The 25,476-nt window shown below is 40.3% G+C and overlaps 1 protein-coding gene across 1 annotated transcript in view; it reads left to right on the forward strand.

Annotated features, from left to right (window-relative positions):
• Positions 1-252: 252 nt before the first annotated feature.
• JMY (junction mediating and regulatory protein, p53 cofactor) overlaps positions 253-25,476 on the forward strand; it is a 105,814-nt gene continuing 80,590 nt past the window's right edge. Inside the window, exon 1 of the mRNA XM_011284222.4 lies at positions 253-1,854. Within this exon, the coding sequence (XP_011282524.2) occupies positions 826-1,854 (1,029 nt within the window). The 5' untranslated portion in view covers positions 253-825. The remainder of the gene's footprint in view (positions 1,855-25,476) is intronic.

Below are 25,476 nucleotides of genomic sequence, written 5' to 3' on the forward strand. Positions count from 1 at the left end.
TTGTTCCTTCCTTCTCGAGACTCAGAGGCACCTGTACCGCAAGGCACACCTGGCACTCCGACCGTCTCCAGAGCCAGCAGACTGACTGCTGTCAACCGCCGGCTCCAGTCTTGGGAGAAGGAGTCTGCGCGGAAAGATGGACAGAGTCCTGCGCGCGGCCGCTTGCAGGCGAGGGCGGGGGACGCCGAGGGGCGGAGCCGGCGCGCGCGCACGGGGTGTGCGCGCCGCCGCCGCGTCACCAGCGTGCGGCACGTGCCCGTGTTTACGTCCCTCGTGGAGCAGCCTACGTCAGCAGCCAAATGGCAACATTGTGGCGATTCTGAAGCTCAGAGTTTAGGAGACGCGTCTCTCCGTCAGGCCGGCTCCCGGCGGTCGGGAAGAAGAGAAGAAGGAGGAGGGGCGGGGAGATCCGCTTGGACGAGCGGCCGGTCTTGACCGCCTACCGGCCTGCCTGGCCCCGCGGGACCCGCGCCTCACCTTCAGAGAGCCGAAGACGCAGCACCGCGGCCTCGCGCTGGGGGTGGCCGGGTCGGACGCGAGGCGCCGCCGCAGCGCGGGGCTTGTAAACAGATCCAGCCGCACGTGACCATGTGAACTACCTGCTCCGGGGACGCGTATTGTCTTTCCCGCGAGCCCCGCCACAAAGAAGCGCGGCGGGTTCGAGTGCTGAGGGCCGGGCGAGCGAGCGGGGAGAGCCGGCTGGCGCGCTAAGATGGCCGAAGGCGCCCAGCGAGGGTGAGCAGGGGGCGCGGTGCAGCCAGCCGGTGAGTCTTCGGGCGGGCAGGGCCCTCGGCGCCTCCCCCGCGGCCTGGCTCCGGAGCCACCATGTCTTTCGCGCTGGAGGAGACGCTCGAGTCGGACTGGGTGGCCGTGCGGCCCCATGTGTTCGACGAGCGCGAGAAGCACAAGTTTGTCTTCATTGTGGCCTGGAACGAGATTGAGGGCAAGTTTGCCATAACCTGCCACAACCGGACGGCCCAGAGGCAGAGGAGCGGCTCCCGGGAGCAGGCTGGGGCGCGAGGGGGCGCGGAGCCCGGAGCACCCACGTCGGACGGGACCCGCGGGCCGGGCAGTCCAGCTGGCAAGGGCCGGCCCGAGGCCACGGCCTCTGTGATTCTGGGCAGGAGCCCGGGACCCCGGAGGAGTCCGGCCTGGGCGGAGGGCGGCTCTCCGCGGAGTGCGCGCAGCCTTCGAGGGGACCCGCTGCTGCGGAGTCCGGCCGGCAAAGGGGCGGAGAGCCCTCTCAGAAGCCCAGTGCGGGCCCAGACTAGCCCGGTTCGAAGGGGATCTGAAGGCAGAGATGTGGCGGGGGCCGCCCCTTCGGCGCCTCCGGAGGCCCCGATGTCCTCGGTGCGAGTAGTGAGCGCCTGCGGGGCGGTCTCCGAGGAGATCGAGGTGCTGGAAATGGTGAGGGAGGACGAGGTGGCCCCGGGAGCCCTGGCGCTCTCGGACGCGGAGCAGCCGCCGCCTACCGCCGAGCTGGAGTCTCCGGCAGAGGAGTGTAGCTGGGCTGGGCTCTTCTCCTTCCAGGATCTGCGTGCTGTGCACCAGCAGCTGTGTTCTGTGAACTCGCAGCTGGAGCAGTGCCTACCCGTGTTCCCCGAGGAGCCCTCTGGCATGTGGACCGTGCTGTTTGGGGGGGCCCCAGAGATGACCGAGCAGGAGATCGACACTTTATGTTACCAGCTCCAGGTCTACCTGGGCCATGGCTTGGACACCTGCGGCTGGAAGATCCTGTCCCAGGTACTTTTCACTGAGACCGACGACCCTGAGGAGTATTACGAAAGCCTTAGCGAGCTGCGGCAGAAGGGCTACGAAGAAGTGCTTCAGCGGGCCAGGAAGCGCATCCAGGAGGTAAGAACCTAGTCTGGGCTGCAGCAGTCCTTGCTTTTAGTTGCTCACTGCCGGGGGTTGAAACCTCAGTCTGGACTGTGCGCATTTGGGAAACTTGTTTTTCTGGACAAGAGAAGAGGAAGAAGATGGGTTCCTTACCATTCTCCCCCTTAATTCCTTTCAGTGGTAGGAAAACCGTGCTTTACCTTTATTGGCCCTCTGAAGGAACTTTGATATAAGTCTTTAGATTTTTTTTCTTCCATTTATCAAATAGGTTCTATATAATAAGAGTGCGGTTTACTCCTCCGTGCTGGAAATAAAATTAGAGCCACTGAGGCCAAAGGCGTCAGGTAAATGGACACCGTGTGTTCATTTCTCTCTTGCCTCTCTTTCCAGCAATAACTGCCCAGATGTTAACCCTACTTTTCTGGTCCTGTTCATTTACTCATAATAGTTTATCTTTGGGAATACACTTGGTCTTTTTTTTTTTTTTTTTATCTTCATATGTAGTTTGGCAACTTAGGCAAATTTTAAATTCGTTTTCCTCCAAATGAGTGGCCTGTCTAAATGAAAAGGCACCACTCTCCATTGGATGCAAATGTGTTTTTAAAGGTTTATAACTACTCTCGGAATCTCTCAAGTCTTGATAACTGGCTCATGTTTCATTCCTGTTTTAGGGAGGGAAAAGAAGGTCCTGGGCAGGAATGTTTATTATACTTTGTGTCCTTCTAAGAGTAAAAGTAGTACCAAGCCTTTTCAAACTTTCTTAGGCTTAAAATTACATGAAATAATGGAAAAAGTCTGCATGGGTATGCATGCGGAGCTCTACAAGCAAGATAAGATATGCATAATTTGAGGTTCTGCCTACAGAACAGCTTATGCTGAAGGAACTTTACTAAAAGTATTCCAAAATATATTTTAGTTTTCAGGTAGTCTGTATGGTTCAGTCTGTATAGAGTGTGCAACTACTGATCTCCTGGTTGAGTTGGAGCCCCAAGTTGAGTGTAGAGATTACTTAAAAATAAAACATCTTGGGAAAAAAAGATACACTTTAGTTTTTACCAATGGACACTAACCTATTTCCTCAAAGCTACTATTTTTAGTATTACTACTAATTGAGGTTAGAGGTGGGGTGGGGAAATGCTCCTTTTTATGGTGTTTATATTCCTGACATTGTGTTGTCATCTGTTAACCATGCCTGTGTTTATGTAATACTTGAATCCTGCTATTAAGGCTAGGATGCTCATCTCCTGGTTTCTTCATAGAATAGTATGGTATTTTTCATTGCTAGACTTGGAGACTTAGGAAATAACTTTTTGTTTCCCTAATCCCACAGTGCTCTCTTAAAACTTAATGAATTCAGGTTTTCATTCCTTCCTGTTAGTTTATTTAGTGCTAAGCATCACCCACCTGGTAATGTGATCCTAGAGTTCCAGTGATCTGTTTTTATTTTCCACCTTATCATCTTCTGGCATCTGTGTTCTCCCTTAAATTCTTTTTGGAAGGAAGTGACAAATTTTAAATGGTCACATATATTTTCTTTAGAGTTTTGTTAAAACTGACCTGTATTTTTTTTTTTTAAACTGGAAGGACAAATTAGTGCTTCTTTCTCTTACACTTTTTTGTTACATTTTGCAATTCTTACATTTCTAAAAATGTAGGCAGGTTTAGTTTTAGTTTTGTTGATATTCAGAAAAAGTAATTTTGTCTGGTTTAATTCAAATAGGGTCAAAAATGAGGATTGCCAAAAAATGTAGTTAATTAATTACAGTTATCTGGAACTCTTCCATGGGGGTGGAGTGTTACATTTTTTTAAAAGAATATCTTTTCCTAATTAAGGTTATATTGACCATAATAAATTCTCCTTAATGGAGAGAGGTTTAAAGTTTTAAAGAGTATTTTGTGTTCTGGAAAACAACTCAGATGAAGTTTATTGTAAATTCGTTGGACATTAAATACGTACATACATTTTTGGTGCTTCATTTAGTTGGCTTGAACAGTATTTGAAAAATAACAATAACAACAAATTCACTTATAGTGCTCACCCTGATAGCTACTGGAACTTTATTTTGAAAGAAATGAGGCTTAGTGGGGGAAAAAAGGGTGGTGTGATTTAATTAGTGACGTCTGCTCTGGGCTTGATAATGGGAGTTTAAGAACACACCAGCCTTGTTTTTGTTGTTGTTCCCTAACTGCTTAAGTTTTTTACTATTTTAATAGTTTGTAATAACTTTTTTAAAGTAAAATATTTATGGAAATTTTGTCAGTTTAGTACTAATGATTCTGTTTAGTTATTACCTCTCATTGAATGGTTTTTTCCCAATTTCGAAGTTGACTTAATTTGTGGCAGTGGCTATAGGTGTTCAAGCCAGGTGTACCTGGTAAATTAAACACATTTTTAGATACATGTTACTAGAAAATTTAGTCTTTGGTTATGGTTTTCCCTCTTTTTAATTTCTCTGGGTCTATTCTGCTTTTTTTTCCTCCATAATATTCCTTTTCCTATCTATTTAAAGGCTTCAGCTTAAAAACCACACCTGTTTTTGTTCAAAATACTCAGTAAATTGTTGAAAGGAGTTGTGTTTTTTTGTTTTTTAATTTTTATATATATATATATATATTTTTTTTTGTTTTTTAAGTAGAACAGACTGTACTGCTAGATTGTAAACTTTTCAAGGTCACTGGCCTTGATTGTATCTTGGAATTCTCTTTGCCATCCCTGGATCAGGGCCATACATCTTGTGAGCACTCAATATTTGTGGACCAAGAACATGAGAGGTGGTTGTTTTTTTGTTTGTTTTTGTTTTGTTTTTTTAGTATTATGAGAATTTAAAGGATTTGGAAGAATCTTTTTGATTTATAGTTGTAGGTAAATAAAATTTTAAAAATTGATAAATGTAAATTCCTTAAGGGACTGTACAATTTGAGAAGTAGGAGTAAAATGTTTTAAAACTGTAAAGAACTTTCTAAATAAGAGGTTGTTATCTGGCATCGATGAATTCCCTATAAATTGAGGGGAACTATAGATGGACTTTAATGGGGTCCTTTAAGGTAGTGAGCCAAGTTTTATATGCACGGACATATTTGGATTTTTGGAGAGAAAGACTTTTATCAGATTCTTCAAGGTGTTCCTCAGAAAGGGCTTTAAATCTGTAATTCATTTAAATACTGGTAATTCATTTGCTTTGTAAACTTTGGGCATAACTCTTGGAGTTTAAGTATTGGAATACACTTATGATTTAATATGGGTTATAAGAAATACTCCTATAGCTTTGTTTTGTGAAATAGTGAAGAATGAAAATCTTAGGTTTTCTGCGAAAAGTTTTATTAGTGATTCACAAGTTGGGTCGACTAGAAATAATCTGAGGAGCTGCAGTTGACACAATATTAATGGAAAAATTTTAGGTGACATAAGAATTGTAAGTAGAGCTTTAATCTTGAAATTTATTACAGGGTAGATTAGATTTGTCTTGGACTTTAGAAGGGTTTAGTGAAGTACTGCTATTTATATAGCAGGCACTCAATCCCTGAACCCAGTGCCACCAGGGCCTCTTGGAATGGTTGCAGCAGTAGTGTTGGTTGTAGGTCAGAGCTGAGGATCATATTATAGTGTATGTGCTTGGGTGGCCCATAGTATGGCTTACTTACCTGTGATGACCTGAATTTTGTAAATAATTTCTGTGTAAGGACAACTATTGTTGAAATGGTTGTGGTCCTTTAGATAGTAAACTTTATGATCGTAGGCTTGATTAAGATCTAGTAATCATTGTTCTCTTTGAAATTTATTATGTTTATAAAATTGCTCAGGTAACTTCTTCCCAGTGATTTTAATTTATTTCCAGTAAGAAAACAAAACACTGAGAGCTGCATGTGTTTTCATAAATAGCCATGTGTAAGGCATGCTGTAGACAGAGCCTACCTAGTGTTTGGAGTCAGAAAGACCTGGCTTCCAAATAGGACTCACCACTTCTCTGACCTGCTTAGTTATTTAACCTTTTTAAAACAGGGAAAAGGGGAAGATATTTAAAGGATATCTTGAGATTTAAGTAAGATACTATGAAAAAGTGCTTAACAGTGTGTCTGGCACGTATAAAGGAGGCTTCAGGAAATGTTCATTTTTGGGTTTATTTTGGGTTTTTTTTGTTTGTTTTGTAATAAGGATTCTGCAGAGTTTTCACCTCAACATTTATTGCAGGGAATGTAACTAGTATTTATTGGAACTACTTAGGTATTGGAGTTTCTTATTTACTCTCTCTTCATCATCCCGACTCTCTTTTTTGATAAGTGGTATTTTATACCCGTTTTACTGGGGCTGAAGTTGAGGCTTGAAGATGTTGGATTTGGCCAACCTTAAACAGCTAAGTTGTGATCAAACTCAAATTCAAATTTAGATTTGTCTTAATCCAAACGTATTTTTTCTGCAATGCCTTATTGAAGACAATAAAAGGGATGTCAGTCTCCTGAGAATGAGAGAATGGTACTATTTAAACATATTAGTTCAATAATGTGTTTAAATTAAATAACTCATTTGTTTTAATTTCAGGTTCTTTTTGATAGGTATGTGTGGGGCAGAGTCTCCATGTTGTGTTACAGAAGAAAGAGGTTCCCTAGGGGTGTAAGGGTGGGTTTATGTTAGATAAGAGTGCCTAATTGCTGTTTTCCTTTCTATCTTAAAATGACTCAGCTATAGATGACTCCTGACTTGAGAGGTTATTTAATGTAAAGGGCCAGGAGCTCTAGGAAGAATGCTTACCATCCCTTCTCCCAATTATGACTTAATTTTTGTGAACAACTAAGATTACAAAACTCTAGAGCCACATTGAAATCTCAACTATATATAGAGTAGATAAGTCACAGTCTTTTTAGAGCCTTAGGGTGCTGGCCTTTCATTGGGCCGGTGTGCCTTGACCCATGATTAGGTATAAATAATAGAAGCAGGCTCAGAAAGGACATAATATAGTTGCAGTGGGGAGAGCTGTTCTGCTTGTATATTCCCATAAAAACAGTGTAAACACAGTTGAATAATGAAGCCAAGTGAATTTTGTGCGATTCTTGAAAGTTGATGAAAGACTTGAACGGTAGAGGCTATGAAAACAATGACTTAGATACTAATCATTTTCTTCAATCATGTGCCGAAATAAACTTGGCCATTTTTCACATCACTGAAGAAAAAGTATAGAAAAGAGATGAATATATGCTTTTAGGTTAGTGTATCTGTAATGCAGAAACATGGAGGCTGGTGGCAGGATAGCAGCAGCCTTCATGATAACCGGTTCATGTTCACTTCATTTCTCTACTTGCTGTTTAACATCACATGATGCCCAGTCCACCGCATATTTCACAGGCATGAAATTAGGCATGTTTCCTCCTTGATAAAACAAGGCCAACTTTGACAAACACTTGAGCAATGTGAGTTCAAGGGGTTTTTTTTGGGGGGGGGGGGCAGGGAGATAGAAGGGAGAAGGTGAGTGGGAGGTTTGGTTTGTTAAACACAATTGTTAGGTTTGAATTAGCAATCTTCACTCCTGAAATCTTCACATGTAACTTTAATCAGTCTCAGTGTTCTCCATTGCTGCTTTATTTGAACTTTGTGGAATATTGTGAGAAGTGGGAATTGAAAGCAAAAGGTGGTCTTCCATTGATGCTTAAAAGTCTGTGTGCTTACTTTTTTTGTAATGGAAAGTTTCTCATGGCTCTTTTCACTCTTTAATAGGCCAGGATCCGCTCCCTTTAAATCTGTCCAGTTCCCTCAGTGATTGATGGGAGAAAATTTAAGTTGCAAGGGTAAGAAAAGACAATGAAGACTAAACTATAGTTCTTGATGCTGTTTAGTTTTTGGTAGAGGTGGTGAAGTACATTTGGCCCTTCAGGCGTCTTGTAGAGGACTTATTTCTCAGTAGCCTTAATGCAGTGAGTTGTTAAAGCTCCGCAAGGGCAGAGAAGGATTCATTCAGCAAAAACCTAGAAAATTTCGTGAGTTTTCTTAAGTGTAGAAAATTGCCTTTTTATGTTTGTCCTTGAATGTTAAATTTTACATGGTTATAATTACATATGATAGACTCTTTTCACTCTGTGTTGAAGGTTTTACACTATAGGCTGTGAAATGAAAATAGGCCTGATGGGCTAGAGGAGAATGGTCTTAAGGATAAATATATGAAGTTCCTTTATTTAAAAAAAATTGTTTTTAAATGTTTATTTGGAGACAGAGAAAGAAAGCGAGCAGAGGAGGTGGGGGGGGGTGGTGGGAGAGAGAGAGAGAGAGAGAGAGAGAGAGAGGGAGAGAGAGGGAGAGGGAGAGGGGGAATCCTAGGCAGGCTTCGCTTGATCTCACGAACCATAAGGTCTCATCTAAAACCAAGAGCTGGATGGCTAACTGAGCCACCCAAATGTCCCTGAAGTTACTTCATTAACATGGGGTTTTATTTGTAACTTTAATATTTGAAGGTGATGGCTAGAGGCTTAGTTTATATAATGAATATTAATGCATTTAGGTAACATAAACATAGGGAGAATACAGTGATAAAAATGTCATTTTCTTCAGAAGAAATTTTGAATATGGTTCATCACCAAATTGGCCTGCTGCTAGGAATTAGTTGAGGCAGGTTTTGTTTTAAATGTTTATCGACTTGGTTTTTAGAATGTTTATTTTTGGCGGGTGGGGGAGACTGAGACATCCCAAGCAAGCTCAACACTATAAGCACAGAGCCTGATGTGGGGGCTTGAACTAATGAACTGTGAGATCAGGATCTGAGCAGAAATCAAGAGTTGGATGCCCAACTGACTGAGCCACGCAGGCACCCCATTGTTTTTATTTTCATCTTATTTTTTAAGGCAGGGTATTTTTTACAGAGGCTCTCACTACACTGCCTTTAATTAGTGTTTAGGGGAAAGAAAACTTACTGAACATGGCTCAGGAAAATGTGTATTTTTCCCCTAATTCTGATACTAGTGGCTTGACCTTAGGGCTGTCACTTACCCTCTGTCTTAATGTCTGAGGTAAGACTGAGGTTAGAGATAAAGGATCTGGGTGATTTACAGTCCCCGTGTAGCAAGTGTTGGGACCTGATCCATTTGTTTTATGTGCTTGTATCCAGGTGTAGGTCTCCCTGCTGTAAGGTAACTGTTTAAGTCACAGCATTTTTCATTTTACTACATCTTTTTTTTTTTTAATTTTTTTTTCAACGTTTTATTTATTTTTGGGACAGAGAGAGACAGAGCATGAACGGGGGAGGGGCAGAGAGAGAGGGAGACACAGAATCAGAAACAGGCTCCAGGCTCTGAGCCATCAGCCCAGAGCCTGACGCGGGGCTCGAACTCACCGACCGCGAGATCGTGACCTGGCTGAAGTCGGACGCTTAACCGACTGCGCCACCCAGGCGCTCCATTTTACTACATCTTTTTAGGCTCCGAAAAAAGCCCTGATTCATTTTTGGATGCAGAGAGCGTTAGAAGAGGGCAGAAGTGTTTCTTCCTGTTCTTGGGTTTGTGTTCTTGGGCTCCCTTTGTTCATTACTTGTTGAAGGTGTTTTATTTTGTTTTGTTTTGTTTTGTTTTGTTTTGTTTTGTTTTATTTTCCTTTGGTGCATTTCCCTGTGGTTTCTAGTATTAAAACTGCTTTTCCCAGTTTTAGATAACTTGAAGTTACATTTATAAAATAAATGTCTAGGGGCGCCTGAGTGGCTCAGTCTGTTGGGCATCTGACCTCAGCTCAGGTCATGATATCACGGTCCGTGAGTTCGAGCCCTGCGTGGGGCTCTGTGCTGACAGCTCAGAGCCAGGAGCCTGCTTCAGATTCTGTGTCTCCCTCTCTTTCTGCCCGTCGTCCCCCATTAACGCTCTGTCTCTCTCAAATAAATGTTAAAAAAATGAAACAAATGTTTAGTTACTAAACACTTAATAACTAAAGCTATTTCTTTAAGCTTTTCTTCCTCTTCACCTTCCTATCTAGGTGAGTCTCTTTCCTCTTTACTGACACCAGTGGGGCCATGACTGGAGTGACCTGTGTGAAGTGATGTATGTGAGATTTTAGTTTCAGTCATCAAAGTAACCTTTATTGAATGCTCCCTGCTTTCTGTTGCTCAAGCACTGTGCTGAAGTATTTAAATACATTATAAATTAGCATGTAGATAGGAGTTGAGAGGTAGGATTTGAGTTTTCTTGAGTCTTTGCTCTACTTAATAGCTTTGTGAATATGGGCCTTACTAATTCTTCCTTGGTTGCTGCTTCTGTAAAGTCAGGGAGTACTGCTTTTGTAAACCGAATATGGCTCTCCTCATCTGTAAAGTGAGGAGAATACTGCTGCCTTTAAAAATAGATCTAATGTAGGGACACCTGGGTGACCCAAATGGTTAAGCATCCCACCTAGGCTCAGTAAGCATCCGACTTTGGCTCAGGTCATGATCTCACAGTTAGTGAGTTCCAGCCCTGCATTGGGGCTGTGCTGTTAGCACAGAACCTGCTTCTGATCCCCTGTCTGTCTCTGTCTCTGTCTTTCGCTCCCCCCCCCCCCCCCCCGCCCTGTGCGCGCGTGCTCTCTCTTTCTCAAAAATAAATGAACATAGGGGCGCCTGGGTGGCTCAGTCGGTTAAGCGTCCGACATCAACTCAGGTCACGATCTCGCGGTCTGTGAGTTCAAGCCCCGTGTCAGGCTCTGTGCTGACAGCTCAGAGCCTGGAGCCTGTTTTGGATTCTGTGTCTCCCTTTCTCTCTGACCCTCCCCTGTTCATGCTCTGTCTCTCTCTGTCTCAAAAATAAATATTAAAAAAAACATTTAAAAAAATGAACATAAAAAAATAAGAAAAAGTGTACATTAAAAAAAATTATTCAAATACTTAGAACAGTGCTGTATGCCCAGCAAAACACTTGGTAAATGTTAACCCTTAATATTAATCTTCATATCATAACTAAGATGTAGGGATTTTACAGTAGAGGAAACAGATTCAAAGAGAGTAGATAAATTTGTCCAAGGTAACATCTGGCATATAAGTGGACCAGATTCAAATTCAAGCCTGATTGATTCTATCTATACTGCTTTCTTAACCATAGGCCCATCCTCTTTCCTGTAGAAACGGAGTGAGGCTAACTGATAAACATTGTCAAATTGAAACACACGGTCAATGTCTCATCCCTGGGTGAAAACATTAACAGTGTTTGGCTGCTGAGTGTTTTTGGAAAACCTTGATTATATAGGAGGGTAATTTAAGTTTGTGCCTGCATTTATGGTACATGAAGCTCATTTGTGAGATAGAATGCATATGTCCGTCTTAAAAGAATCATTTATAAAAATAATAATTTTGGGTGGAACCTGGGTTGTTCATTCAGCTAAAATGTCTGACATACGCTCAAGTCATGATCTCAGGGTTCTATTTGTGGGTTCAAGCCTTGCATTGGACTCTGCTGTCAACACAGAGCTCACTTCAGATGCTCTCCCTCCCTCTCTCACTGCCCCCTCACACTCGTGCTTTCTCTCAAAAATAAACATTAAATACAATTTTTTATAACCGCAGGAAGAAAAAATGTACTGATATTTAAATATTCTGTTGTAAATTCTTCTGCATATATAAGGTTGCTAAGGGTGAGTTGGTTTAGACAGTGTGATGATTTTCCTTTTCACAAGTATATTTTACTTTAAAGATGATTTATTTTCTCTCCAAAATATTTTCTAATGCTTTTTTCTCCCCATGGTAGAGCTAGAGAATTTCATATAGTCTGAGTTAAGACCTGAAATCTACCTACCTATTCTGCTGTTTATTCTCATTTAAAGAATTAGTCCATAACATCTAATAGTGAATATTTTACTCCCTTTCCTTTAATTACTTATTCCTCTTAAATAATTATCTTATTGGCTAATTTTTTTCTGGCTAGACAGGGGAAGAGGGCAGTTAAGTGTGTTAACTTCTCTTTATCTTTTTAATTGAAAATCCTACCCCTTTTTTCTCTTGTATTAGGTGATGTGAATTTTGGTAGTGGGGCTGCTAAATGAAAAGGTTATGAAAGGTAGGGTTAAAGAAATGAAGGATTAAGAGAGAAAGGGGTCAAGAATTAACTTCAGTATTTAAACTTGAAAAATTAGTGGGAATGGATATCTTTATTTTAGGAAATTACATGCCAGCCCACAGTTTGAAGCCTTTGTGGGTGCTTGTTGGAGGGCCTTGAAGTTGGCTTTTTATTTTTATTTATTTTTTAACATTTATTTGTTATTGAGAGATAGAGGCAGAATGTGAGCAGGGGACGGGCAGAGAGACAGAGACACAATCCGAAGCAGCTCCAGGCTCTGAGCTGTCAGCATAGAGCCTGACACAGGGCCCGAACTCACAAACCGTGAGATCAGGACCTGAGCTGAAGTTGGTCACTTAACCGACTGAGCCACTCTGGTGCCCCTTGAAGTTGGCTTTTGAATTGGTTTTATATTACACATTGAACCTTTCAAATTTCAAATAAGACTATTTTATGTATCTTGGTGGAGATTATATAAATGAATGTCAAAATGGTAATAAAAGTGTGACAGTTTGTTTTTAACTCTTACTGTATCCCCACTAGAAACTCCTAATCCCTGGTTTCCAAACCCCTTGTTGCTGGCTCATGTGAATATTAATATTTTGGTCAACTTTGCAGGATAGGATGGTCTTTTTAAAAGTCAGCCTTTTCTATAGCTCTTCCTTTTTTTTTTTTTTTTTTTAATATTCCCCATTCCTTTTGTTTATAAGTATCCCAGACAACCCTGATCACAATTGATTTGTAGATACTCTAACTGAAATAATTATTTAAGAAAATAGTAAGGATTGGGGTGCCTGGGTGGCTCAGTTGGTGAAGCCTCCGACTTGAGCTCAGGTCGTGATCTTATGGTTCTTGAGCTCCAGTCCCACTTCAGGTAAGCTTGAGGCCTGCTTCCAGATCTGTGGTGACAGTACGGGGCCTGGGTGGGATTCTCTCTCCCCCCTTCTCTCTGCCCCTCTCTCATTCATGCTCTGTTTCTCAAAAATAAATAAGTAATATTTTTAAAAGAGGATAGTAAGGATTAACTTCTGGAAGTCCTTATAGTCCTTAAATCTCCTCATTGGTCATCTATTTAGCATATCCTTTTGTGCCAGGTGCTAGGTGTGCCATAGAAAACAAAGACACAACCCTTTTCTTTAAGCTTCACTACAATTTTTTTTTTTTAAGTTTATTTATTTTGAGAGAAGAGAGAGAGTTGGTGATGAGCAGAGGGAGGAAGAGAATCCCAAGCAGCTCTGTGCTGTCATTGCAGAGCCCTACACAGGGCTTGATTGCACGAACCTAGAGATCATGACCTGAGCCAAATTCACGAGTGGCCTCTTAACTGATTGAGCCACCCAAATACTGTCATTCTAATTGAACTTAATTTATGTTTTTGTTTCAATCTTTATTTATTTTTGAGAAAGAGACAACATGAGCAGGGGAGGAATGGAGAGAGAGGGAGACACAGAATCAGAAGCAGGTGTCAGGCTCTGAGTTGTCAGCACAGAGCCTGGCATGGGGCTTGAACCCATGAACTGCGAGATTATGACTGGAGATGAAGTTGGATGCTTAACCCACTGAGCCACCCAGGCGCCCTATTTTTTATTTTTAAAAATGTTTATATATTTATTTTTGAGAGAGAGCACAGTTGGGGGTGGGACAGAGAGATAGAAGGAGACAAAGAATCTGAATTAGGCTCCAAGCTCTGAGCTGTCAGTGCAGAGCCCAATGCAGGGTCCGAACCTACGAACTGTGAGGTCATGACATGGCTGAAGTTGGATGCTTAAGTGACTGACCCACTCAGGTGCCCTGACTTTTTTTTTTTTTTTAAACAAGTCAAATTTGAGAATTTCCATTTTTTTTTTTGGTTGAAGAGGAGTAGATAATTAATGTGCTCTAGGACAATTGGGTATACCTTTGGTTTTTTTCCTTTACTATAAATAACATATATTTTCTTCTACAGATGAAATAGAATTTGTAATTGTTATTACAGGGAAGGTAAAGCATTTGGGATACAGAGTCTAGATGGTAATACAAATTTTGCTTCATCTCACCCTTGAATTCTGTATACGTAAGCTACCTAATTGTACTAGTCTCATAATGTTCACTTTTTGAAATGTGAAGTCATTATAGAAAATAATGTGCCAAGCTTAACCCCAGTCATTACACAAGAACAGTACTATTAGTGCAATTTTTTTTTTTTTTTTTTTTTTTTCTGGAGATAGTCTTAAACCTCTTTTCTAGCTTAATGACATGAAAAGTATAGCAGGGCTGGTATACTGCAATAATACCTTTAGAATCAAGTAGCCATTTTGGAAAGTGCAATGGAATAAATCGGTAGAGGGAGGATTACAGCACATCACTTGTGCTACAGGTCAAGGTTTTTGGAGATAAAGTTTTTGAGTTTTCATAATTTTTAAAATTTTGTCATTTTCTCATGTAGTGTGTGAATAGGTTGTTTTTAAAACTGGTGTTTGATGTCTATGTTTGCATATGTGCTCCTGGAGTCTTAAGATAAGTCGAGTTTTATTCTCCTTCTACCCTGTGGTCATCTTTCATCCTAGAGTAGTATGTATGTATGTATGTATGCATGCATGCATGTATTTATTTATTTATTCTAGGGAGAGGACAAGAGGGGGGCGTGAGGGGCAGAGGGAGAGAGAGACAGAGACAGAGACAGAGACAGAGAGAGAGAGAGAGAGAGAGAGAGAATGAATATCTTAAGCGGGCTCCATGCCCAGTGCAGAACCCAGTACAGGGCTTGATCCCATAACCCTGGGATAACCCCATAATCCCATAACCTAAGCTGAGTTCAAGAGTCTGATGTTCAATTTATTCAACCACCCAGGTACCTCTCTCGTCCTAGAGTTCTAAGTCTAACATTTCCAACTTTCCCTTGATCTGGGTGCTCTATTGAGCTTCTTTTCATTCCATTTATCCAGAGCACATCCTCCACCTGCCATCCCTGAGTTGGTCTGTGGATCTCTTTGGAGCAGCACCTTTAATCTGAGTCTTTGCTATTTCTGTGGAAATGCCTTACTTCCCTCAGTTCCCAGAACTATTACTCAGTTCTTCCAAATCTGGTGTTGGTTTTAAGAAGCTATCGATTATGACATATGTTTGATTTTATGACAGATTTTATTCAGTGTGAGGGAAAAAAACACTTTTATGTGCACATTGATTTGTAAATACATTTGATTCAGAAATACTAAATATGAATTTTAGTAGTAAAGAATAAAATACACAGGGGTGCCTGGGCGGCTCGGTTGAGCGTTGGACTCTTGATTCCTGCTCAGGTCATGATCTTGTCGTGGGATTGAGCCTCCTCTGTCTCTGCTGAGCATGGAGCCCATTTGAGATTCTCTCTCTCTCTCCTTGTTTCTCTGCCCCTCCCCTGCTCGCGCTCTCTCTAAAAACAAAACCACACAGAGAGCAAACTGCACTCTTCCCATTGCTTACCTCTGGCCTTGTAGACAGAGCCCAGATTCCTGACATTCTGAGCCATCCATGTTTTGGTTAGCTTGTTACCCCCTAATGTCTTCCTTTTTTGGTCTAAATTCTACCCTTCTTTCCAGGGCCAGATGAAGTGCCCCCTCGTAGCAAGTCATTTCTGACCACTGTCAGGAATTTCTATCAGAAATTCAGAGATCATAGAGGCCTTATGTTACATATGATAATTGCTGCCCTGTGTTTTTCTCTATTTGAGCCACTCCTGCCCTTTAAAGTGCATTATATGCCCCTAAGAGACAAAGATGGATTTTCTTGTTACTGTTTTCTAATGCCTCAGATTCCCTAATGTCTCTGTATACAGGAGGTACTCAGTTAATGTTCTTTAATCTTCAAAAAATTGGCTCTTCTACATGACATGTGTATGTAGCTAACATTTTGATTAAAGGTATGTGTTTCTCCAGGAGTAAAATCAAATTTACCGCTTCTGTGGAATAAAGAGGCTATAAATCAGTGTTTGAAATACCAGAATGAGTAATTACTGTCAGCAGCCCTTATACTTGATAAAACTGGGTTTCAGCTTTAATAGTTATTAATAGATAATCAGTGATTAACATACAAAATAACATGAAAATGATTCAGCAGTTTTACAGAACAAGAACAGAATTGAGCAGTGTGCTTTGTGAATGTGGAAAATGTTTGGCTTTAGTCCTTACTTTTCACTTGAAGAAACAGATTTAATAGACCTAAGGGGAGTTCCAAGGGCCACACATCAAGTTTCATTACTGGGTTAGGACTCTCCTATCTGAGGACCCTAGTGCTAGTCCAGAGTCACTCCTTTTTACCAACAGGTAATTATTTGCATGTCTTAGCAATAATTTAAAAGTGAAGATATTTGTAGATTTCATTATGTTGCTTCTTAAACATCTTTCTAATTAAAAAAATATAAGAAGACACTCAGCCTTGGGGTTTGACACAGAGTAGGAAGCAAAGCTATGAAACTACACAGGAGAGTTTAGCTTCTAAATTTTATGTCTAGAACTTCAATAATTATTTCATGGTATTCAAGGATAGTAGCAGTCCTCTAATCCTGAAGTTAGAGAAATAACGCTTGAATGAACTCATTTTGGGAAGATACAGAATGGGGACTCCATACATAGTTAGACAAACAGGAGGTGTCTTCTCCGTCTCTCCTCCTCTACTGGTATTGATCATTGGCAAAGAAACCAAGTTGAATAGGACTGGGGAGAGGAGTGGTGCACGGTTATTTGCAGTGATTATAGGGAGGCTCTAAGTTTTTTAAACTGTTGTCACGGACTCCTTTAAGAACCTTTGCCCTAGAAAAATTTTGCGGAGAGCAGAGTTTTGTTTCAAATACTGGGTAATTGAGACCTCATAGGTTAAGAGCCTAGTTCTTATCAGGATTAGATCAGAGGAGGCAAAAATAAAGTATCCATTAGGGAAACGAGAAAGAAGGGAAAGATAAAAATGTTCTTACGAGGCTAATATGTTTGTTTAATTAATGCTTTATGCAATTGTGCTTCATTTCTTTTAAGTGTATCAATAGAGCAAAATAACTTTCTAGAATTGCATGAAATGTGCCAGGTCTTGAAGCAGAAATTAACTCAAGTTGGTATTTCTGTGTCCCTGTTCCCTGCTGTCTCTTCTTTCCTCTGCATCCTACTACTATGAGCATCTCTGTATTGTGTTGGCTGCCCTTGAGCCCATTCATTCTTGTGTCAGGCATGTTATGATTCTCATTCAGATCAGTCTACATGCTGACTCAGTTTGTGTCCATCAGTGAATATTTCCAAATTTAGCAAACCTGCATTTTCTGTATTTTAACTTCAGGCCTTTCCTATACATGGCAAACATCCTTAATCCTAAACAATCCAACTCTATCCAATTTCTTTGTACTTTTTTTTGATTTGTAGTATCTTGCACATTTCTCAGTTTGCAACCTGCTAATGTCTGCAGCACAGTTTATTTATTCCCAGGGTTTTGTGAGTTTTGGTTATCAAAATAAAAAAATAAATTGTTATTATAATAGGTTAGTGATTATATTCTTTGATCAGTTAAATTCTTTTATCATAGGTTATAGGAAATGGTTTAGGCTAAAGTCTAATGCTTACTAAATTGCATTTTTTGAAGTTCTTTAAAAAAATTTTTTTTCAATGTTTATTTTTGAGATGGGGAGACAGAGGGTGAGTGGGGGAGGGGCAGGGAGAGAGGGAGACAGGCTCTAAAACAGGCTCCAGGCTCTGAGCTGTCAGCACACAGCCGGTTGCGGGGCTTGAACCTACCAACTGTGAGATCATGACCTGAGCTGAAGTTGGATGCTTAACTGACTGAGCCAACCAGCCACCTCGCATCTTTTGAAGTTCTAAAATGCATAGACTTTGAGTATTTTCTCTATTTTTTCTGTATATTTAATCTATTTAGATTAAAATAGATTGCTAATTGGAGCTATAATTGGTTTTAAGGTAATCTAATGTTGGAATAACATGAAACTTTATAGCAGAGAGAACAAATTAATAAATTAGCAGTGTTAGGTGAGATGCCTTGGGCTTCTCTGCAAGAGTATTAAGTTTAGTTGCTGCATAATAGCCTTCTAAAGTACTTTTCTGTTTCAGAATAAAACCATGTTGCAAATAATATGTAAATATATTAACATTTGGATGCAGTAACTGATTTTTGTCTTGTCAACTACACATCCACGTAGAGTGGTAATGTGATTTAATTAATAAGTGTATAGTGACTTAACGTTTTGTGTTGGCAGAAAATAGTGTCTGTTTAGTGTATTACATTTACTTTAGTGTCTCTGTAAGAAGAGCTCAAAGAAGCCTAGTGTCTGAGGATTGTCTTACTGTTAAATGGTAGCATTTGATCCCTGGTAAATGACTCCAGAAACTTTATTATTGAGAGATGTTCTATAGTTTTGTTTTCTCGTTCTTTTAATAGTTTAACTTTCCTAAAACTTGGTACAAAATCATTATCTCAAAGAAAGTCATCCACTTTTAAGTGGAATAAAAGATGGAGGGCTGTGAATATACGTTTTCTGGCAAGAAGGAAATTACTACCTTCACTATAAAAGGATAGTTTCTAATTTATTGTAAAAATTCATTTTAATCCATTCTTTGGTTGCTATTACACATTGACTTTTCCCCCTAGTTTTCTTACTCTTCCTTAATCTAGTTACATTTTTGATATGCCACAGCCTTGAGATGGTAAGCCATGGTGGAGGTGAGCACCTTTGCCACCAGTTAGAACTGATTTTCTGGGACTGTGCTGTGATTAGAAATTGATCAGCTGCAGAGCGCCTGGGTGGCTCAGTCGGTTAAGCGACCAACTTTGACTAAGGTCATGATCTCATGGTTTGTGGGTTCAAGCCCTGCATCAGGCTTTGCTGATAGCTTGGAGTCTGCTTCAGATTGTGTGTCTCCGTCTCTCTCTGCCCCTCCCCCCTCATACTCTGTCTCTCTCTCAAAAATAAACATTTATAAAATTAAAAAAAAAATTGATCAGCTGCTGTTACTTTCATAACTCTACTTTTTAATTGTAGCTAAAAATAGATGATTCAACACATGACTTAGCTACTTTTTGAATAGTAGGTGGGTGGGCACAGGAAGAGAAACATGTATCATTTTCATATTTCTCATACCTCATCCTTTGGAAAAGTTAAGTAGTTTTGGATGTTGTGGCAAAGGAGAAAATTTAATTTTCCTATTTTTGATGTGTAAGCCAGAATACCTTAGAGTTAGGGACATAGAGAAGGAATAGAGTACAAACACCTGCTTTAAAAAAAAATAAAGTACAGGGGTACCTGGGTGGCCCATTAAACATCTGGCTCTTGATTTTGGTTCGGGTCACAATCTCAGGGTTTATGAGTTCCTGCGGAGCCTGCTTGGAATTCTCTCTCTCTCTCTCTCTGTCCCTCCCTGACCATGTGCGCGTGTGCTCTCTCTCTCTGTTTCTCTCAAAAAAACAAAACAACAACAAAAAACCTTAAAAAAAAAAGTATGTATTTACTTGATCATGACTGAAAAAAGTATAAATGTAAATCTCCTCCCCAGTCACCTCCATTTCCCTGTCTGTGGTTCCCATTCTCAGAGGCAATCAAATTTCTAGTGTGTCTTTCAGCTTTAGTCCTATATACAAAGATACATAGGACATACATAACTTCCCATCTTCTTAACATTCAAATGGTAGCATTCTACATACTGTTATATATATATATTTTTTTTCTCTTAACAGGCTGCATTTTATTTTATTTGTTTAATTTTTTTTAATATTTTTTATTTTTGAGACATAGGGAGACAGAGCATGAATGGGGGAGGGACACAGAGAGAGGGAGACACAGAATCTGAAACAGGCTCTGGGCTCTGAGCTGTTAGCACTGAGCCCAATACGGGGCTCGAACCCACGAACCGTTAGATCATGAGCGGAAGTCAGACACTTAACCAACTGAGCCACCCAGCTGCCCCAGCTGCATTTTTTTTAATGGCTAAATAGTATTCTGCTGAATGTATATTTTTTTTGATAGTTTTTTTTTTTTTTTTTTTTTTTTTTTTTTGCTGTTGCTGTTAAAATAGCGTATCTTTTCCCACATGTACTAGTATATCTGTGAGCTAAGGTAGATTTCTATAAGGGGAATTTCTGGGTCAAAGAATGCATTTTGATTAAAATTGTTTTCTGTAGAGGTACACCAGTTTACTCCCTCTCAAACAAAAGGAGGTTGCCTTTTGTTTCTACATCCTTTTCAAGACTAAAGTGTATTTTCATTTAAAAAAAATATTTTTAAATGTTTATGAGAGAAAGCATGTGTGCACATGCACTGAAGGTGGGGAGGTGGGGGGGGTGGGGAGGTGGGGAGGTGGGAGGGTGGGGGTGGGGGGCAGGGGGAGAGGGAGACAGAATCCCAAGCAGGCTGAGCACTGTCAGCACAGAGCCCAATGTGGGGCTCAAACTCTTGAACTGTGAGATCATGACCTTAACCAAAAATAGAGTCAAATGCTTAACCTACTGAGCCACCCAGTCACACCAAGAGTATGTTTTCAAAAACTTTTTGGTCTTACTGGTGACAGGTTTTAGTTTGTAATTTATTTTGCAATTCTCTTATGAGTAAGTTTTCATTTGTTTAGGAGTCATTTCTTTGAATCCATTACATTCTTTACCTATATTTGTATTGTTTGTGGAAATTGTCTATGTGTTGAAAGTATTTTTCCTTTAATAATTTGCCTCTTGGGGTGCCTGGGTGGCTGTCGGTTAAGCATCCAACTTTGGCTCAGGTTGTGATCTCCCCGTTTGTGAGTTCAAGCCCTGCATCAGACTCTGTGCTGACAGCTCAGAGCCTGGAGCCTGCTTTGGATTCTGTGTCTCCCTTTCCCTCTGCTCATGCTCTGTCTCGCTCTCTCTCAAAAATACATAAATGTTAAAAAAATTTTAAAAAATAATTTGCCCCTTTATTTTATTTTGTATGCCTTTGTAGCCAGATGAAAATTTTTGCAGCAAAATTTATTAGTCTGTTTTGATAGTATCTGGATTTTGAGTCACGCTTTAAAGCCTCTCATGATGAGATTATTTAAAGCAAGAACAAATAAACAAAACCCTACATGTCTTCTCCTAGTTTTATGATTTTGTTATTTGCATTTGCATTCTTGATCTAGCTGAGATTTATTTTGGTGTAGGGAAAAAGATACAGATCCATCTTACTGTATTTTCTGATAAATGAGAGTTACCACACAATTTCTTGAATGATCATATTTATTGTGCACTAAACTTTGATATAGCTGAACTCTTTAATACTTCATTGTATTTGTATTTGATGCTTTTATCAAATAATGTCAATAGTAATAATACAGATAATAAGGCCATTGCCCCCTCCATTGTTACTCTTCATAATTAAAAAAAAATTTTTTTTAATTTTTTTGAATGCTTATTTCTGAGAGAGAGACAGCATGTGAACGGGGAAGGGGCAGAGAGAGAGGGAGATTCAGAACTGAAAGCAGGCTCGAGGCTCTGAGCCGTCAGCACAGAGCCCAATGCGGGGCTTGAACTCAGCACCTGTGAGATCATGACCTGAGCCCAAGTTGGAAGCTCAACCGACTGAGCCACCCAGGCGCCCCAGATTTTTTTTTAACTTTAAAAGTGGCCTTTTCTTATGCAATAAAAAAGTCAAGTTATTTTTTTACCATGTGGAATTTATAGATTAATTTAGTAAGAATTGATAGTTTTGTTATTAGTCTTAAATTTATATCATCTTTTGGTACCTTTAAACATTTTATGTGTTTATATAAACCTCTTAAGGGGTTTAAGTTTATTACTATTTTTCTGTTTTTGTTGCTGTTTTGTTGTAAATGGAATCCTTGCTAGCTGTTTTTACTATAATAGGGTTGTTGGTTTCTGCATACAAATTATAACTAAGCTTATTGAATGCTTTTTCTGTTGTAATTTTTCAGTTTATTCTAAATTGCATTCTTAAATTGCCAGTTTTTATTTTTTAATATTTTTAGAAGTTTATTGAGAAGAGAGAGTGGAGGAGGGGCAGAGAGCAAGAATACCACCAAGCAGGCCTCCTGCTGTCAGAACAGAGTGTGATGCAGGGCTCAAACTCTCAAACCACGAGATCATGACCTGAGCTGAAATCAAGAGTGGGTAGGTTGCTTAACTGATTGAGTCTCCCACGTGCCCCAGAACTAGAATATCTTTATGATCATTTTATTGTTTGTTTGTAGGAGTAAAAAGCTAATAATAATAAAAAAAAAAAAAAGCAAGCATGTCATCAGAATGAAGAGAGTTAATTTGATGGTCTCAAATCAGTGGCCATTGCCTTTAAACTTCCACCTTCACTGAATACATGAAGGCTTACGTACTGGAGATAAGATCCTGGCCAGTGCTAAAGAAAAGACCAGACTTATTTGTCACCCTTTAGCTGTCTTTTTTTTTTTTTTAATTTTTTTTTTTTTTAACATTTATTTATTTTTGAGACAGAGAGAGACAGAGCATGAAGGGGGGAGGGGCAGAGAGAGAAGGAGACACAGAATCGGAAGCAGGCTCCAGGCTCTGAGCCATCAGCCCAGAGCCTGATGCGGGGCTTGAACTCACAGACCGCAAGATCGTGACCTGAGCTGAAGTTGGACGCTTAACCGACTGCGCCACCCAGGCGCCCCACCCTTTACCTGTCTTAATGATTTTTCTGTGATTAGCTTCAGTCATAACTTTTTTTTTAAAGAATAGCTAAAAATGCTTTTTTCCCCCCCCTCCCATGTAAAAATGCATCAGTAGAGAACTGAGCCTTGAGAAATGGGAGTTGGGGCTAAATTTTAGTTTAAACCTGAGCATACCTTAGAGATACTGTGGTTTTGGTTCTAGACCACCACAATAAAACAAGTTAAATGAACATTTTGGTTGTCCAGTGCATATAAACATTTCCACTATACTGTAGTCTGTTGAGTGTTTAGTAGCATTACATCTAAAACAAAAACAAAAACAATGTATGTACCTTAATTTGAAAATACTTCATTGCTGAAAAATGGTAATCATTTTCTGAGCTTTCAGAAGCGAGTTGTAGTCTTTTTGCTGATAGAGGGTCTTGCTTTAGTATATATATTTTTTTAAGTTTATTTTGAAGGGGGGCGAGAGCACGTGAGTGTGCCCAGTTGGGTCGGAGAGAAAGGGAGAGGGAGAGACAGAATCTCAAGCAGGCTCCGCACTAACCGTACTGAACCCAACATAGGTATCGAACTCATGAACCGTGAGATCATGACCTAAACTGAAATCAAGGGTCAGATGCTTAATGGTCTGGGCCACCCAGGCACCTTGGGTCTTGCCTTAGTATTGTGATTGTTGACTGATGAGGGTGGTGGTTGCTGAAGGTTAGGGTGGCTATGGCTATTTCTTTTTTTTTTTTTTTTAACGTTTATTTATTTTTGAGACAGGGAGAGACAGATGAACAGGGGAGGGGTAGACAGAGAGGGAGACACAGAATCAGAAGCAGGCTCCAGGCTCTGAGCCATCAGCCCAGAGCCCGACGCAGGGCTCGAATCCATGGACCGCGAGATCGTGACCTGACCTGAAGTCGGACTCTCAACCGACTGAGCCACCCAGGCGCCCCGTGTGGCTATTTCTTAAAATGAGACAACAAGGGAAGTATTCTGCATCAATTGTCTCTTCCTTTTGTGAACAATTTCTTTGTAGTTTCTGTTACTGACTGGTAACATTTTACCCATATTAGAACTTCTTGCATAATTGGAGTCACTTCTCTCAAACACTGCTCTTGCTTCATTACCTAAGAGTAAGTAATATACTAAATCTTGTGTTGTCATTTCAGCAGTCATTATAGCATCTTCTGTCTCAAGGAACCACTTTCTTTGCTAATGCATAAGAAGCAGCTCCTCATCTGTTTTATCACGAAATTGTAGCAATTCAATCACGTCTTTAGGCTGCACTTTTTTTTTTAATTTTTAAAAAAATGTTTATTTATTTTTGACAGAGAGACAGAGCATGAACAGGGGAGGGGCAGAGAGAGAGGGAGACATAGAATGGGAAGCAGGCTCCAGGCTCCGAGCTGTCAGCACAGAGCCTGAGTCGGGGCTCGAACTCACAGACTGGGAGATCATGACCTGAGCTGAAGTCGGACGTTCAACCCACTGAGCCACCCAGGTGCCCCAGGCTGCACTTGTAATTCTAGTTCTCTTACTGTTTCATCACATCTGCGGTTACTTCCTCCACCAAAGTCTTGAACCTCTCAAAATTATTCATGAGATTGGAATCAACTTCTTCCAAACTCCTGTGCATGTTGATATTTTGACCTCTTTCCATGAATTGTGAATGTTCTTCACAGTGTCTGGGATGGTGAATCCTTTCCAGAGGTTTTCACTTGACTTTGCCCAGATCCATAGAGGAATCACTATCTTTTGCCACTATAGTCTTGTGAAACGTAGTTCTTAAAGAATAAGACTTGAAAGTCAAAATTACTCCTTAATTCATGGGCTGCAGAATGGATGTAGTGTTAGCAGGCATGAAAAGTATATTAATCTCACTGTTTATCTCCATGAGAACTCATAGGTGACAGGTGCATTGTCCATGTGCAATGTTGTGAAAGGAATTGTTTTTTCTGAGCAGAAGATATTTTAAGCAGTGAGGTTAAAGCACTCAGTAAACCATATTGTCAATAGATGTGTTGTCATCCAGGCTACACTTTGGCATTTGCACAGAGTAGATCTACCATAATTCTTAAGGGCCCTAGTATTTTGGGAATGGTAAGTGAAGTGAGCATTGGCTTCAACCAGCTGCATTAACTGTTAACAAGAAAGTTAGTCTGTCTATCCTTTGAAACTTTGAAGCCAGGCACTAACTAAGTTCTCTTCCCTAGTTATGAAAGTCCCTGAAGGCATCTTCTTCTAATGTAACAATCTAAGACTGTTTGTCTGTATTGGGACTCTGTTGTTTAATGTAGCCACCTTCATGATTTACTTTATTTAGCTGGATCTTCTGGACAACTTACTGTAACTTCTATGTGCATACTTTCTGCTTCACCTTGAACCTTTATATTATGAGGGAGACTGCTTCTCTCCTTAAACCTTATGAAAATCAACCTCTGGTAGCTTCAGACTGCTCTTATGCAGCTTCCTTATGTCTCTCAGCCTTCAAAGAATTAAAAAGAGTTAGGGCTTTGTCTGGATTTAGGCTTTGGCTTAAGTGAATGTTGTGACTGGTTTGATCTACTCAGGCCACTAAAAGTTTTCTGTGTATCAGTAAGGCTATTTTGCTTATCATTGGTGTGTTCACTGGAATAGTGCTTTTAATTTCCTTTATTAACTCTTTCTTTACATTCACAAGTTGGCTAACTGTGAGAGGTCACTCTTGGTGTTCATCATGCCTTCTTGATTAAGCTTAATCATTTCTCGCATTTGATTTAAAGTGAGAGACATGTGACTGTGTTCATTTGAACACCCTGAAGCCATTGTAGGGCTATTAATTAGGCTAATTTCTGTATTGATGTGTCTCGGAATAGGGAGGCCTGAGGAGAGGCAGAAAGTTGGGGGATTGGCCAGTTGGGAGAGCCCTCAGAACATACAACATTTATCAGTTCAATTCACCATCTTGTTTGGGTGTGGTTCATGGTGCCCCAAAACAATTACAGTAACATCCAAAAGTGCTGATCACAGATCACCTAACAAAGATAATAATAATGAAAAACCTTGAAATAATGTGAAA

This window comes from Felis catus, chromosome A1, assembly GCF_018350175.1.
Source record: "Felis catus isolate Fca126 chromosome A1, F.catus_Fca126_mat1.0, whole genome shotgun sequence".
NCBI classification, from domain to species: Eukaryota; Metazoa; Chordata; class Mammalia; order Carnivora; family Felidae; genus Felis; species Felis catus.